The following is a 15,382-nucleotide window of genomic DNA, read 5'->3' as shown; positions in this document are numbered from 1 at the left end:
CATAAGGAGAGGTTTCGATGACAGCAAGAATCTAAATCCCACCTCCCCCTTTCAAGGAGGATCAGACACTACAAGGCTGGTTGGTCTCAGTGGAACTTTTCCCCCCTCCTTTGTGGCATTCTGTCAACCCAAACAACTTGCAGTATCATTCCTCATTGTTGGTATCCTTTCAACAGCGCTGCAATGAGATGTTACAGCTGTGGCTCCTGCAGAACCTCCCTCCACTCCCTCTCCCTCAGGCCTCAGCAGCCTCACAACCCTCACTGGCTCCTCAGGGCAGCATTCACGAGCACTAAAAATCCACAAATTGTGTCCAGAATCTCCTGTTCAATATCCAATGCAATGAACAAGGGTGGACAAGGTCTTGGAAAAGAATCCTGGTGGAATGACAAGTCCACGCAGCCTAAGCCTCGCCCCCAGGAGCACAGAGACAATTCATTTCCACCTGGATTTTCTGTCACATGGAAGGAATAAGGACCAGACCACCAGCTCTTTAAGTAGTTTTATAAAAGTATTTGACTTACTGAGATACTGTTACAGTTACCTGAGTATTTGAAATTACAATGCAAGGAAATATCGACAATGAATTTCAGTACAGTATTTTACAATCCAGTGCTGCTGATCCCAGTTTCTACACGAGTTCACTAGAGCACATATACACAAACAGTGATTCTTGGAGAAAATTAAAAGACACCACAAAAAAGGGGGCTGGAGATACCAGTATAACAAAGTTGAGATGACAAATCCAGTGCAGCATGTAATAAAATAAAAGTTAAAAAAAAAGCCAAAAAAACACCTAACCCACCCAAACAAATTTTTATTTTTCTCAAAATAATAAAAAGGTTGTGTTGTTTTTTTTAAAACACAAGGAACTGGATTTAAAAAAACCCCAAACTTTCACACTAGATCAGATAAAGACATGATGTATTTACTGTACATGTCATTAGTAAATGAACAGTTCCTGAGCTACTTCTAACAATAAGGCTTTGTTAATTCTCAGTATTTCACTCTCTCATGTCATTCGCATGAGGGAAAATTCTAAATAAAATTTCTTTTAATACTTGGTAATTAGTATCAAGTGACAGTAGCATATGAATGTACATTTGTGACATACTATGAATTTATGCAGCTCAGGTTGCTAAAACAGTTGAAGCAGTGGGAGAAAAATTCATTAATCTCGACTGAAAATCTCACTTGTAAATCCAATCCACAAAAACCTGTTATCTGGGACAGCAGCTGCTCTGGGCTCATCCCTGTATTGCTTCACCAGATCCCCAGAAAGAACTGAAAAGTGCACCAGTGGCTTGTATAATTCCTTTTAACTTCTACGCAACATGCTGTAAAAACTTAACAGATTTGTTAGTATTCACAAATCAAATGCCTAAAGAATCTGAACTTGTGCCTTCAGAAATATTGTCAATGTAACACTGTAAAGCTGCTTTAAACTTTTTATATTTGGCCAAATCCGATGTTTCACTGATTATTTTTCCCCCTTGATGAATTCTTTATTTGCAATATTTTAAAATCATATCTGGTGCTTGGGATATCCAGCCCCCTTTCTCCCATCCTGGTACAGCAGAAAAGACATAAACATGCCATTTAAATTAAAGAAACAATGGAATAAGTGGAATCCTGGACATCAAAAATATATACAAGCAGGTATGTTTTTCCTGAACTAAACATTTCAACCATAAAAATATTCAACAGCCAAACCCTATAGAACTAGGGCTAAGGCTATTTCAATTATAACTATTCTTTATTTTAAAAATATAGGGCTGACAGCCTTTTAGGTGATATTTATACATGAACAATAGTTCTAGGTTCCCTACACGAATCGTAAAGCAATATGCAGAACATAGACTATTTTTTCATAGCTTAACCTTGTATTATCTTGCTTAATTTAATCTCTCTTGTAAATATGTTAGATAACTACATTTCATTGTAAGAATTAATATAAACAGAAAATATATATAAGGCTTTTTTTTTTTCCGCATGAGCTGTATACTGTGATAGATCCAAATGTTGTGGAAGTTGGCAATTCTTCTCCCAGTCACAGCTGAAGGTGAATTCTCACCATCAATGAAACTTTAAACAAGGGGCATTTCTGTATCATCAGCACCTCTCCACAGGCCTTCCTTTGATTAAGCCTGACAAGTCCCACCCTCCTGTCTTCCCGAAGTATTTATCACTGAACCCTAACACACTTGTGAAGTCAGTTAAAACCTGTAGTGTCTTGGTTCTTCTTAGGCCTGAATCAGTTTTTCCCTCTTGCAGTTTAGATGGATGAGACAACAGGAAAGATACTTTTTCCAGACTGAATGTTCAGTTTTACACTTTCCCACTGTCCTGTTTCAGCTCTGTCATCTCAAAGTCTTAAATGCAGCTCTTGGCCTCAGTGCTCTGAGCTGCAGGTTTGCTTTAATATGTGCTACATGTTATTTCAAGTGTTACATCTCTCACTGTGGCTACAGCTCATTTCACTGGTGTCTGACTTCCTCCCTTCAGGGGAAGGGAAAGGGCTGACCAGACCCAAAAAGTGCATTCAGTCTAAAGGAGCAGTAAAATGCAAAACATTATTGTAAACCGGAAAAGAATTAACAGATTCTAAAAAGAAATAAAAGATGTTAATTAAACAGGAACTCGCTACAAAAGTTACTAGCTGTAAGCAGCTTAGGGTAAATTAGCTTAGAAACCTCCCCAAAAATTTTAGTTTCAAACTTTATAGAACTATTTACTGATGCTCCAGCTTCCCAAAAACCTGTAATCCATGTCTGAATTTTCTAATCCTCTTGGCCTCAGCCAGTCTCACACATCAGTTCATCCGCAGAAATGATGAGTAGGATCATTTTCTGAATCCAGTTGTTTTGCGTCTCTTCCTGAGAGCCAAACGAACTCTTCGGAACAAACTGACTGCAACATGTAGGAAAAACACCGAGGCTAATGTCCATTAACACTGCTGACAGCCTGCAAACAGGAACCTCAATGGAATCAGTGCAATCCCAGCTGGGCTTGTCTTTTGCAAAACAAGTGAAGTACCACAGTGTTAATATTGATTTCCAAGTTAAAATGTATCACACAGCAAAAGCTCAGAACCCTTCAGAGGTCACGGAGCAGTATTCCAACAACTTTGGGCAGGTGTCTCTTTTGCTGACAGGAGCAGGACTGGGATAAACCAAAGCAAAGCTATGCCCTGGATTTGTGCCACAGTTTGACATCCCCCTAACAGCAGCTTCAGTCCAACTGGCATATGAGCAGACTCCAGGCAAGGAAAAACAGTCTGGCCACACTTGAGTTAGAAAAAGGAGCTTAAGTAATGGAGCTGCTCATGGCACGGAGGTGGATCCAGGCTGGTTCTGATACTGCTGTTAAGAGGCTCAGGATGCTGCTGCAGCATTGCAGCCACCAATGAACTTCCCAGTGCATCAGTAGCAAAAATGCTACTAAAAAAGGAAAGACAAAACTATTGTTAAAAATCTGTCAGTCACTAAGGACACGTTCTAATTAATGAATGGTAAAACAAAGCAGAGCCCAAAGCTGTGTTAAACCTCTACTTCGGTCATTAGTCACTTGTAGCCATATCTGATTGCGCATTTGATTTCTGAAAGTGCTCAGTAGAAATCCAGAGTTAATGTGGATAACCTCAGGATAACATCCATTTATTTACACATTAGTACTGTTAAATAAATCCAAGTCATGTCTACTTTACAATGAAGTGTGCAACAAGCAGAAGTGAAGCACATACATCGTGTTGGGTTCACGTTCTTCAAGGTGCAAATTTCAGCTACTCTTGCCCAAATCCTTCTGTTTCTTCAATTGCAAATAACAGCTTTTCCTTCAACTGCTCATAATTCTTATATGGTGGAAGGTCTAAGCGATTAAAACTGAAAAAATAAAATAAAAAATTAAGTATGAATATGGGTGATTTGAATTTTTGCTGTGAGACGGATACTGGGATTTATGCCCCAAGAAAAGCTGATTACTGATACAAATGTATGTATTTCTGAGGGCAGAGGTTAGGATTCAAGTGCTCATACAGTGACAGTTTTCATTAACTTTTCCTAGTTGGAGGAAACCGAACCTCTAAGTGGTTAATTAGAGTCATCATTCAGATACAAAATTTTCAATTTGTGTGGTTTGGCCTACCACTAACACCCAAAGAAAAGAGTAGAAGTGACCTTTTCTCTGAAAGTATGTGAATGTGGCTATTTTACTAAGGAGTGCAGTGATAGCAAAAGATAGTCGCAATCTTGTTAGACAGTACTGTTACCTACTTTAATTGTTCAGTAATATATTATACAAATCCATGGAATTCACAATGAAATCTATTCCATGCCACAAGAGCTTTTCAGAAGTTCAGTTATCATTCAACAACCTAGTCTATTGGTGTAATTTGTGATTGCTTTCACAGAGTCTCAACCATTTCAGCATATTACCCATTCACTAAAATGTCAAAGCAGACTGTGATCACCAAAACCAGAGCAATAGCAATATTCTGATTTGTTATGTACTCACCAGGTATGACTTCTAGGTAACCAGTTTTCCTTTCCAACCTTTTCAATACAGAATTTTTGGGGTCCATTGCTCCCTGTAACAAATTCCAATAGACAAGGCATAGGTCCAGCTACCTTTCTATCACTACAACACACATCTGAAGCATGCAAGGCTTAAGACAGGATTACCATTATTTGCAGAGAGAAGGGACATTTGTATCACTATACATCTCTGCCTGGATCAAAGTATGCATGTGGAGAAATGCATCAATTTGAAGTGATTTTAAAGCGCAATGAAGAGGTGTAAACATTCCTTCCATCTTTTTCCATCATAGCTCAAGTATATGCATGGCTTACAGAACAGCATTTAATATAAAATTCATTTAAAATGCCATAAATTTATAATTTGGTTATTTTTAGAAGTACCTCCTGCATTAGAAGGGTTATTAATACATACCCATGAGGTCAGCAAATCCTCCCACTGGCAATCTGCATGTTCCAGTCACAAACTGCAAGAGTCTCATCCTCTTCTCATTATCTATTTCTTTCACAAACTGAAAAACAGTAATAGAAATAAACATTTAGGGATATATTCAATCATCAGATTTTCACATCATCACCATCCACAGATGAACAGTAAAGTGGCTGTTGGGAATAGCTGGGATAACAGTAACAGTTTCTATCTGCACTCTGCAGGTGTGCTGGGTGTTCTGACCATGGTTCACTGAGCTGTGCTCTGCAACTTCTGCTGGTCTGAGAATAAAGCAAAATCTGCAAACCTGCCAGAACCACACAATCTGCCTGCTGGTCCTGGTGTAGTGCCTGTAGATGGTGTGTCTCTGCCAGTCATTCAGGTCGATTTCTTGCATTCCACAGAGAAGCACCTTTGGGGCAGAAAAAGGGAAATAAGCAGAGGAGTACAAATTTCCACTTTCCTTCTGTGACTTCGCATGCAGCAAAAGAGAACTGGACCCCCACTTAGCAGCACCTGTAATAGCAGTTTACTTGGTTTTAATTTAAACTTCATCCAAAACTTCTATAAACAAAGACTGGTGATGGACCTTGAAGTGTATTTGGAGAGGCCACAAATTAGAGGGCATTTCTGTTCTGAAAAATGGAGTTATCGTTTGCAATTTTAGGAAGAAGTTCTTCCTTGTGACGTTGGGGAGGCCCTGGCACAGGGTGCCCAGAGAAGCTGTGGCTGCCCCTGGATCCCTGGAAGTGCCCAAGGCCAGGCTGGATGGGGCTTGGAGCAACCCGGGCTAGGTGGAAGGTGACTCTGCACATGAAAGGGGGCTGGAACAAGATTATTTAAGATCCCAGCCCAAACCATTCTGGGATTCTATGCAGACATTCAAGCCAGTTTATCTTTGCCCAGCCATACAATTCTTCACTAGGATGGGATGTTTTGTTTTGATGGTTTTACTTTTCAAACTGAACAGATGCTTCAGAAAGTGTAATTTTGAGAGATCAAACCCAAACCAAGAACTTGGCCCAACCTATATACAAGCATCCATTGCATATCTGGTTTTATCTCTCATTCTGTCAAGTTACTCGTTCTTTGAACACAGGCAAATCAAAGAATCACTAAAACAAAGTAAGAAATTTCTGCTGACAGAATGTTGGCGTTTAGAAATACCTAATTTGGCTGCTAAGAGGAAAGTTAAAGAAAACACATTAATCTAATACTATTTCATGAAGTTTCCCCTATGTTCCCTATAAAAGAGTTGTCAGCCTCAGTGAGTTCTGCTCTTCAGATATACTGACTCGAGTTTACTTTATGCATAATGACCTGGATACAGCAATAGTCAAGCAATCCTTTACCTCCAGTTCCTTTGCATCAAAATACTGCAAATACTGTTGTGGCAGAATTTCATTGAAGCCTTCAAAGAAAGCCTGTGTCTGCTCCTCAACACCTCGGGACAGTCTCCATTCTGCTACTAGCCTGGAAAAGAAGACACACCAAGATCATTTAAATGATCCATGCTAACCCAAGTCTACATCTTTGCCTATTTTGAGATGAACAGTAAGCTAAGTTAAAAAAACCATGGAAAGTCTGGAAAGTTCTGGGGATAGAGCACTATATAATTTTATCAGCAGCCTTTACTCTGTGCAAATGATTTCATTTTTTCTCTAAATTACCCTAAGTGTTTGACTGTTCTGCTACAGTAGTATTTTGGACTCAAAGAGGAGGCTTCACTGATTACATTAATGAGAGCACAGCAGTCCCAAGGTATTTGAAGGTTTTGTCTGATATTCTCCCCAGAAATCTCAGTTGTTATCCATGACAAGGTAAAAAACAAGTCAAGTTGTACTGGTGAAGAGCAGCAGGACTGCCAGCTTACCAAGCAGTGACTATGTCCATTTGGAAAGTTCCATATTTGTTTCTGTTAATCATGAAACTTTGCTCTGTGGCAGAAACTCCACTCTCCATTAATAAAAGGCTGAAAAGCAGGCAGGAGACCCGGAGAACCTGAACCCAGGGAGAAGCAGATATTATGCTGAATCCAAGCCTAACCTGTCAGGAGCACTGGCGTCTAAAGGAGAAGTGGCTATTTCTCATTTCAGTCCTAGAAACTTGGGGGACTTAAAACGGGACTTCAAGTAGAAGAATCTGAATCAAACTGGAATCTGAGCTCTCCCTGGGTTCCTACGAACTGGAGAAGAGTGATTTTCTGCAGATCCTCCCTCCTGTCAAATGCCAGTATGTTTCTTGTGCAAACACCACCTCTTTTGTGAATCACTGAAGTGTATGCAGATTTCTCATGCGGTGAAAACAGAGCCCACTCCCGATTCCCTCACCCTGCCCACGGAAAAAGCCTTCATAGAACACATCGTAACAAAGAGGAAAATTCTCTGTGATTCAGTTTACTTTGTGCCTGCAACGTGTGAGGACGTTTTTTTTTTTTTCTGCAAGCACATCCTTCGAGCTTTTATGTTGAAGTTCACACCTTAAACCCGAGCTGCTGTACTGCTGCACACTGAGGAAGGAGGGGATATTTCAGGACAAAGCAGGTCACTGTTCACATTTTTATTCCTTAATCACTCTTAAGCTCCTTCACTCTTAATACATTGCTTTAAAACATTTTGGTGCTGCAAATACGACCCTTACTTTATGACAATACAACCTATGACATCATTCATAATACCTACAACTACAATATCAGTTCAGATAAAACTAATGGCAATTCCAAGTATCTTTGAAAAACAAAAATCTTCACAAAAACATCCAAAAATGTTCTCAAAAATCTCCCCCCAAAAACCAACCCCTCAAAACCCCAAATGAACCAGAAATGGCTGGCTAGAACACCAGCAGGCTATGAAGCAATATAATAATAATAATAAACACATGTAACATTTCATTAAATACATGACAGTCACAATTCTTGTCATGGTATTCTGCTAAACTGAGATAACTCTAGAAAAAAGTAGACTTTTAATCATGATCTTTAGGAAAAGTGGATTTTAGAAACTTATTTCTATCAATATTCCTCTTTCAAATATGAGATCCAAACACTTGCCACTTGTTGCCAACATCAGCAATTATTCAGCAATGCTTTAGATTACACAGACAGTCTTTTGTTGCTAGAACCGAAGAAAGAAAATGACGGAGTATTTTAAACTCTTCACTTATTCTTACCTGATATAGTCTTCTTTGTTTTCTTCTGTGACCAGAATGTTGCTACCATTTGGCTTCAAATCATGGCTTTTTATTTCACCTAGTATTTCTTTATCCACAGAAAAAAACATTTCCAAGCCACATTCTTCAATATCATTCTCTCTGGAAGGGAAAAAAAATAGTTTTAAATAACTGTGTTGAGAACTTACACACAGTAGAGGAGATGAGTATGAAGAGCCTCAAGGTAGAAGGTTTGAGATAAATAGTCAAGATAAGGAAATGTTCCTTACAGAATAATTATGGCCTTGCAAGAAGTTCTAGAGTTTATATATTGATTTATGCTTTTGCAAAGTGAAGGACTGCCTGTATACACAGACATTTTGATCATCATTTTCCACCAAAATAAAGTGCAAAATCCAGATATTTACCCTCACCCATAACACAGCAATGCCAGTCTTGAAAACATGGCTGTGGTTTATTGAGCCCCATGATGCAACTGCACTTCTGAACTTCACCTTTCCAAAACACATGGTACTGCAGGAAACCTTGGGTGAGGAAGGAAGCCTTCAGATGAAGGACTGATTTTATTTCATCATCCATCCCTTTTAAAATGGAAGCTACATGCTCCAGCTCAGTTTGGGCACAGAGGTTTGGCAGATGATCTCTAAAAGTCCCCTTCCAAACACAGTCAATCTGTGAAATCCTCAAACTTGTGGGAATGAGAAAAACGGCCCCCTGATACAAGTGCCAATGAATGCCTCCTGCAAAATTATAAAATTTGCCTTCCTGTGAGGAAAAAAATTATGCCTGTCCTGACAGACATGGCTCTTCTCCCCTGTAAATGTGCAGTCCTTTCCTCAGGGGTACCTCAAGCAGCACTACAGACAAGCAGGCTCAGCTACACTGAAATGTGGGTCTGGACTGAGAGGACTCTGCAGCCTTGGAGGTGAAGCCTTTTCTCCAATTTTCACATCCTTATGTGTTTTTTTAAAGGGCCAAAGCCTTTTCTGGACTGCAGCCGAGAAGATTTCTATCACTACAGAAATTGCTTTGAATTAAAAAGAAGGCACATTAGCACATCCATGGAGTGCAGAACACACCACTCTGAAAACCAAACAAAATTCCTATCTCAATTCTTAAACATCTCATGGGCTGCTTTCTCTGCTCCTCAGTATTTAACATAAACCTTCCAAGAACCACCACTACAGGAGATGAAAATCTGGCTTTTATATTTAGTTTTGCATTTCAAACCCCAATCTATTCTCACACCTATGAAGTCTTCAAATCACGTTTCAAACTATTCTTAGTGTGATTCTTAAGTGAAATGTTTTGTCTCTAGTCACAAGAAGGACTAACTCTTTTCTGCAAAATTGGTTTTACTATAGCTGAAGAAAAAAAAATTACTCAGTTTGTCTTTCTTCTTATATATTTGTTAACATTTTTAACTGAAAAAAAAATCTGTTACTGAAACAAAAGGTGCGCATCAACCATGGATTAAAACATGTGGCATCCTCCTATGATGAAACCAGTACAGAATTACAGTGTTTTAGATCAAAGGGGTTTTAAAAATTATTTCTTAAAATATCTGTAATAGATAATTCCAAAATAATTGTGGTCTAGAAACACCACATCCTTTTTACTTGCTAGTCTCTGGAGAGGAATTTGCAAAGGAGTGGAAGAGGAGGACTCCACAAAAGCATGAACAGAGAGGTGACTGACCATGCAGACATGGAAGGTTGCAGCTAGGAATGGTCTGGAATCATTAAGCCTGGGGCAAAAAAACCAGGACAGCTAGAACTTCTTTAAAGCATTAAATCTTCAATACCAACCTTGAAGTCAAATTGCAAGTGTGACTAAAAGAAGAATTATGTGGTAGTAGATAATAAACTACATTTTTTAACTTCATGTTATTGTAGCACTAAGCATTTTGTACTCTAACTAAACCAGGTACTAGAGAAACATTAAATGGGTTTTTGCTGATTTCTTTTAATCAGTTATCTGAGAAGTCTCAGTCGAATTTACTCAAGGCATTTTATTTGTTACCATGTTCAAGACTGCCACATCTGTATGTCTAACTAGAATTAATAACAGCCAACAAAAACACAACACAAGATGCTGCACATAATATTCAATGAACCAAAAAGGCTCTGCATTAACAAATTACTCTTTGTGTATCTAAAGTCACAGTAAAAATTTCATACTGCTCTGCAATGTCAGATTATATTTTTCTGTGGCGTTGTTAGTAATAGATTTACACCTACTTCCTGGCAGAAGTGAAAACCAAAAACACTGCATTGCTATTTCAAGAACAAAACGAAGTCAAACTCACTTTACCCAGATGAGAGAGTTGTAAAACTCTGGGTCAACAGATTCTAAATCCTTCAGTCCTACTGCCTTGTTTAGGATGCGTTTATAGAATGGCAGAGAGAAACCAGTGTCAATGAACTTCCCATGGAATAAAGCCTGAGGAACACAAAAAAGACAAAATAATGCAAAGGATGCTTCAGTACTTAATATGACAACATTCTGTTCTCTGTGCCCGGGAAATCTGACAGCCAAAGGATTAAAGCAACCTGAGTACCATGATTGCCAATATGCTGAGTAGTTTGCTTTAAGCAAAAGGAGTTACAGCCAAAACATCTGATATTGTCAACTCAAAAATGGATTATTTAATTATTCATCTGATGACACAGTATTTATTTATAGGAAGATTGCAGGACAGACCTGCTTCCTGCTTTAGGACTTACCATGGCAATGAACCTCCCAATGAATCTGAAGTATTTCAGGTGGTCTGGGTTGATGTAAGAGGCTGGGTTTATCTGTAAGCAGTAGTTATCTTTCCCTGCATATTCAAACAGGCAATACATGGGGTTCAAGACTTCGTGTGACAATAAAAAGAACCACTCCCTGAAATCACACAAACAATAAAAACACATTTCAAAATAAATCACAGCAGAAAATTACTGTAGCTAACTCACGTTGACACAGGCTCCTGTTGGCACAGTCTACCTCCTTCCCCAGAGAGCAGCTGGCCCACACTGACACCAAAGGGAAACTACAGCAAATTACGAATTAAAATGCAAAGTTGCAATGATAGACAACTGTCAGTGGCTTGGATAAAACCCACTCTTATCTAAATGAGCACATTGCAAGTCTACCACTGATCTAAACATCTGGGGTTGGGGAATGTCAATTAACATACGCACTTCTCAGTTACATTTCTGTCAATACACTGGATTTAAATGTAGATTTCTGTCACTTCTTCAATAAACTCTACTTTGACATTAACAGTTGGGTCAAAGGCTCACTTTAGTTCAGTAAACTGTGTCTCTTTAATTGTGGGGATGATTAAAGTCATTCCTAATGCAAACTGAAAATCATTTTATACAGTTTTAAGACATGCAAACATCTTGCAGAACTGCCTTCTTCAGATGTTCCCAGTTAAGGAATAAACTTCACTCCTATTGTGAAAGCACTGCAGTTTAAGTATCTACTTTGGGGAAGCCTTCACATCACCACTTGCAGAACAAGTTATTATCTGCCATTTTAGTGTAGTTTACCTTGCCACACCTCCATAATCTAAACCTTCTTCACCAGGGAAAATAACCCATAAACGTCTCCGGAGATCCTGAGGGCTGAAGCTCATTATCTTGGTGAAAGAAAAACAATCAATTCTTTTTAAGAAAACAGCTATAAGCACTGGTTAGAATTATTATTATTTTCTAACAAGCACTACAGCATTTAATAATTTGGAAAATTTTTAATCAGGGTCTACAGACCTTAACATTTTAACCTTAGGTCCACAGAGATTAATAAGATTTTCACTTCTAATAATACAAACAGAAAAAATAATTTTTGTTTTTAAAAAATTAATTACTCATTTCAAGACAATCAGACTAAGATCAACTTAATATATTTTTTGTACATAGCCCATGCTAGTACAACACACTGCGAAGAAAAATGCACCAACAAACATAAGCACAACACAAAAACATCCTGAGAACTGGGTGCTGCTCTGCCCCAGCATTCTCCTCAAAATTAACTCACATTTTAAATCATTCTGAGGAAAAAAAAAAATCACCTTTGTCAGATAAATCAGTGCCAAAACTTCCTATTTTAGACTGATCTTGTGAGTGTGAATGCAGCCTAACTATTAAACTAGTATTTTTTTTAGTCTGACTTAAAGTAACATTCGCAAGATATCAAAGGCTCAAAAATAACATGTGAGAATAAATCTGATAACTGCACTTTCCATGCCTGTTACTCTCATGTTTTAATACAGTACCTGCTGAAATGAGTCCTCAAATAATGTTTTCCTGCTCACTGTGATCTTTATGTGCTGTGGCATTGCCAGTTGCTGAAAGGAAATTTTTTAGAGGTGAAGGGTACAATCACTTAAAGTTTCCACAACTGAGTTTGGATTGCTATTTGTTGTATGTATTAAAAGGTACTGCTGAATTTCAATAATCGATATAAAACAAACCCAGCAATCAAGATATCTAAATTGAAATTTAGTCCAAGCACAGATTGGTTCCAGCATTGCTGTCTACAGTAACATGAACACACCTCCAGACGCTGCTCAGAACAGGTTAAATATTGCACTCCTACAAGATACTGGAAAACACAAAGATCAGGAACATATTCCAGCTCAGGAAGGCTTTCTACCCCAGAACTGATGAGACAAATGAAGTACCTTTCCTAGGAGAAAAGGCTGAAAGAATTGGGATCATTCAGCCTGGAGAAGCTTTAGGGTGACCTAATTGTGGCCTTCCAGTACTTGGAAGAGACCAACAAGAAAGATGGAGAGAGACTATTGACAAGGGCCTGGAGCAACAAGACACAGGGAATGGCTTTCCACTGCCAGAGGCAGGGTTAGGTACGATATTGGGAAGGAATTCCCAATATCCCAAAAGGGTGCTGAGGCCCTGGCACAGGTTGCCCAGAGAAGCTGTGGCTGTCCCTGGACCCCTGGCAGTGTCCAAGGCCAGGCTGGATGGGGCTTGGAGCAACCTGGGATAGTGGAAGGTATCCCTGCCCATGGCAGGGGGTTGGAATAAGATGATCCTTAAGATCCCTTCCAACTCAAACAATTCTGTGATTCTATAAATTTAATAAAAAAATTAGAACGTTCAGGTTGTACTGCACAAAATTCCAAGTGAAAAACAAGGCTAGTCTCTCCACTATTTTCAAAGGATAATTCAGAGACTCTTGAAAACTGGAACATTTAAACCAAAGAATTTTTCTTAAACATCAAGTTACTTCATCTCTTGGTATAAGGATCTCAGAGGAGCAAGACTGACACACTGGAATTTGATATTATGTTAGAACACCCCAGTGTGCACCACAGTACATCCCTCAGTGCTTAGACATGTCTTGTGTCACAAATGTCCCTGCATTTTCTGCCTGAAGTGGGTATTTATATACAAAGTAAATCTTGTATTAATTCTAAAAATACTGTGCCTCCATATATTCATGCATTAACAGTAGCAAGAAAACACTTCAAAGAAAGTAGGGAAATCGATGTTTTCCTTTATTCTAAAACATTTTAAAGACAAAAGTTATATCGCTTTAAAGCTCACATGAGATTATACAATTCCTGCATTTACTCCCTCCTAATTTAACTCACCTTTAACCTTAGAGGAGTTTGATTCCCTTTATTGGAAGGCACTGAAGAAGGCATTGAAAGCATGTAAGCAATACCAAACGTGCAAGCAAATAGTGCCAAAAAATGAATCCATACCTGACACCAGAATCTGAAATAATGGACCTTGGCCTTGAAATCACGCACATAAGCTATCTGAGGTCCATTGTCTCTGCAAACAAAATGAGGAAAAGAATGAATTTCCAGGTGTTTTTGCAAGTGAAGTAAAAGCCTACAAATGTATTAGTTATACAGCTGTATGGTTTAGCTGACTATCTAGTCACATTTTCTTTATTTTGGGGTGTAATTTCTTGTTTTTAAATTAAAAAGAAAGATCTTCCTTTGTAAACTGTGGAATGCTTAACAGTATATTTAAAACACTGCCTGATCATTAACTGTAAAAAAAGATTCTAACAATAAAAATGTGACGATATTCAGTCAACTTGGGAGGTACATTCTGGTTCCTAAAAAAAATCAAAAAAAAGAAAGGGTTGGGTCTTTTCTAAGGAGAGAGACTAGTAACTCTAAGGAAGGGATTTGGTCATCAACAGGACAGATGCAGCTCCTCCACTACTCTCAAATCTCATACACTACATGGCAAGAAGGATTCTGCAGTGTTCAGAACTCTGCCTTCTTCAGGGACTTTCAGTGAATGAAAAATACCAGGTAATTAAGAAGCAATGCTCCATGTAAACCTTCCTGCCTAATAATGTAGTAAGAGGAAAAAACCCAAAGAATTCAAAAATTATGCGTGCTAAACTGACTTTTAAAACATTAGTAAAATATTAAGAACACTTACAGAGCAGACTTGCCCGTGCGGGGATCTATGTATGTAGTGGTTCTTCTATTGTGATCCACAAAATAGGGAATTCCATCCACAGTAAATCGCATTTCCCAGCCCTCTGGCAAGGGCTTCTCATTTAACTGACTATGGATACAAGAAAATACATGGTAACTGATCAACTAAATCTATTAAATCAATGGAGCAATAACTGAGACAGTAAGAATTTTGGAAAATCTAGAAAATATACAAATTGAGAAAATTTCCATTTGGATTTATTTTAGCTTTATCCCCCCTCTCCTAAATTTTCAGGCAGCTCTCAATTAGACCAAAATGACCAGTTAAGTAAACATTAGCTCATTTGCTTGCACTACTCTAAATAAAGGCAAGAAAAAACCTTAGGGAAAAAGTGTAAGCAAGGTTTATTGTTTCTTTCACAAACAACAGAATTTTATCTTCTAACCTATAAGGCTTTTACTCAAAAACTGTCGTAATTTCAATTAGCAGCTTTTGGTACCTCATGTATAATTTCAGCAGTCAAAAATGTTTCAGAATGACAAAAATAAAAGAAAATACAAGTAACTGATCATGTATAATTTTCTGACAATTTCCAACTCAGTTTTGCTATACAAAAAAGCAGGTCTCAACATAGCTGGGAGACCTGAGCAGTACCACTGTGAAGTGCTCCCCAGAGGCTTCCCTCCAAAAATACCGTGTCCTGACTGTGCAGCCCAAACATTCTTGTTGTTGGGCTGCTCCAAGAGTAACTGCTCTCCACAGCTGGCTGCTGCAGAAGTGAGTGGCTACAGCTGTGACCCCTCTAACACAGCATTGGCTGTCCCCCTTCTCTT

General features: G+C 38.5%; 1 protein-coding gene across 4 annotated transcripts in view; it reads right to left on the bottom strand.

The window, feature by feature from the left end:
* Positions 1–492: 492 nt before the first annotated feature.
* ITCH (itchy E3 ubiquitin protein ligase) overlaps positions 493–15,382 on the bottom strand; it is a 57,277-nt gene continuing 42,387 nt past the window's right edge. For 2 of the 4 annotated variants that reach the window (XM_066198609.1, XM_066198612.1), the window contains 14 exons: positions 14,550–14,678; positions 13,850–13,922; positions 12,395–12,466; positions 11,670–11,758; positions 10,857–11,016; positions 10,439–10,572; positions 8,131–8,271; positions 7,363–7,471; positions 6,836–6,963; positions 6,315–6,435; positions 5,270–5,374; positions 4,948–5,044; positions 4,513–4,585; positions 493–3,881 (listed from right to left, as the gene is read on the bottom strand). In XM_066198609.1, the coding sequence (XP_066054706.1) occupies positions 3,782–3,881; positions 4,513–4,585; positions 4,948–5,044; positions 5,270–5,374; positions 6,315–6,435; positions 6,836–6,963; positions 7,363–7,471; positions 8,131–8,271; positions 10,439–10,572; positions 10,857–11,016; positions 11,670–11,758; positions 12,395–12,466; positions 13,850–13,922; positions 14,550–14,678 (1,531 nt within the window). In that variant the 3' untranslated portion in view covers positions 493–3,781. The remainder of the gene's footprint in view (positions 3,882–4,512; positions 4,586–4,947; positions 5,045–5,269; positions 5,375–6,314; positions 6,436–6,835; positions 6,964–7,362; positions 7,472–8,130; positions 8,272–10,438; positions 10,573–10,856; positions 11,017–11,669; positions 11,759–12,394; positions 12,467–13,849; positions 13,923–14,549; positions 14,679–15,382) is intronic. The other 2 variants (XM_066198610.1, XM_066198611.1) reach the window with 2 other exon arrangements.

Source organism: Chamaea fasciata, unplaced genomic scaffold (genome assembly GCF_029207755.1).
Source record: "Chamaea fasciata isolate MVZ Bird 193981 ecotype frontalis unplaced genomic scaffold, bChaFas1.0.hap1 SCAF_17, whole genome shotgun sequence".
Taxonomy (NCBI): domain Eukaryota; kingdom Metazoa; phylum Chordata; class Aves; order Passeriformes; family Sylviidae; genus Chamaea; species Chamaea fasciata.
This window is presented reverse-complemented; position numbering and strand designations above follow the sequence as displayed.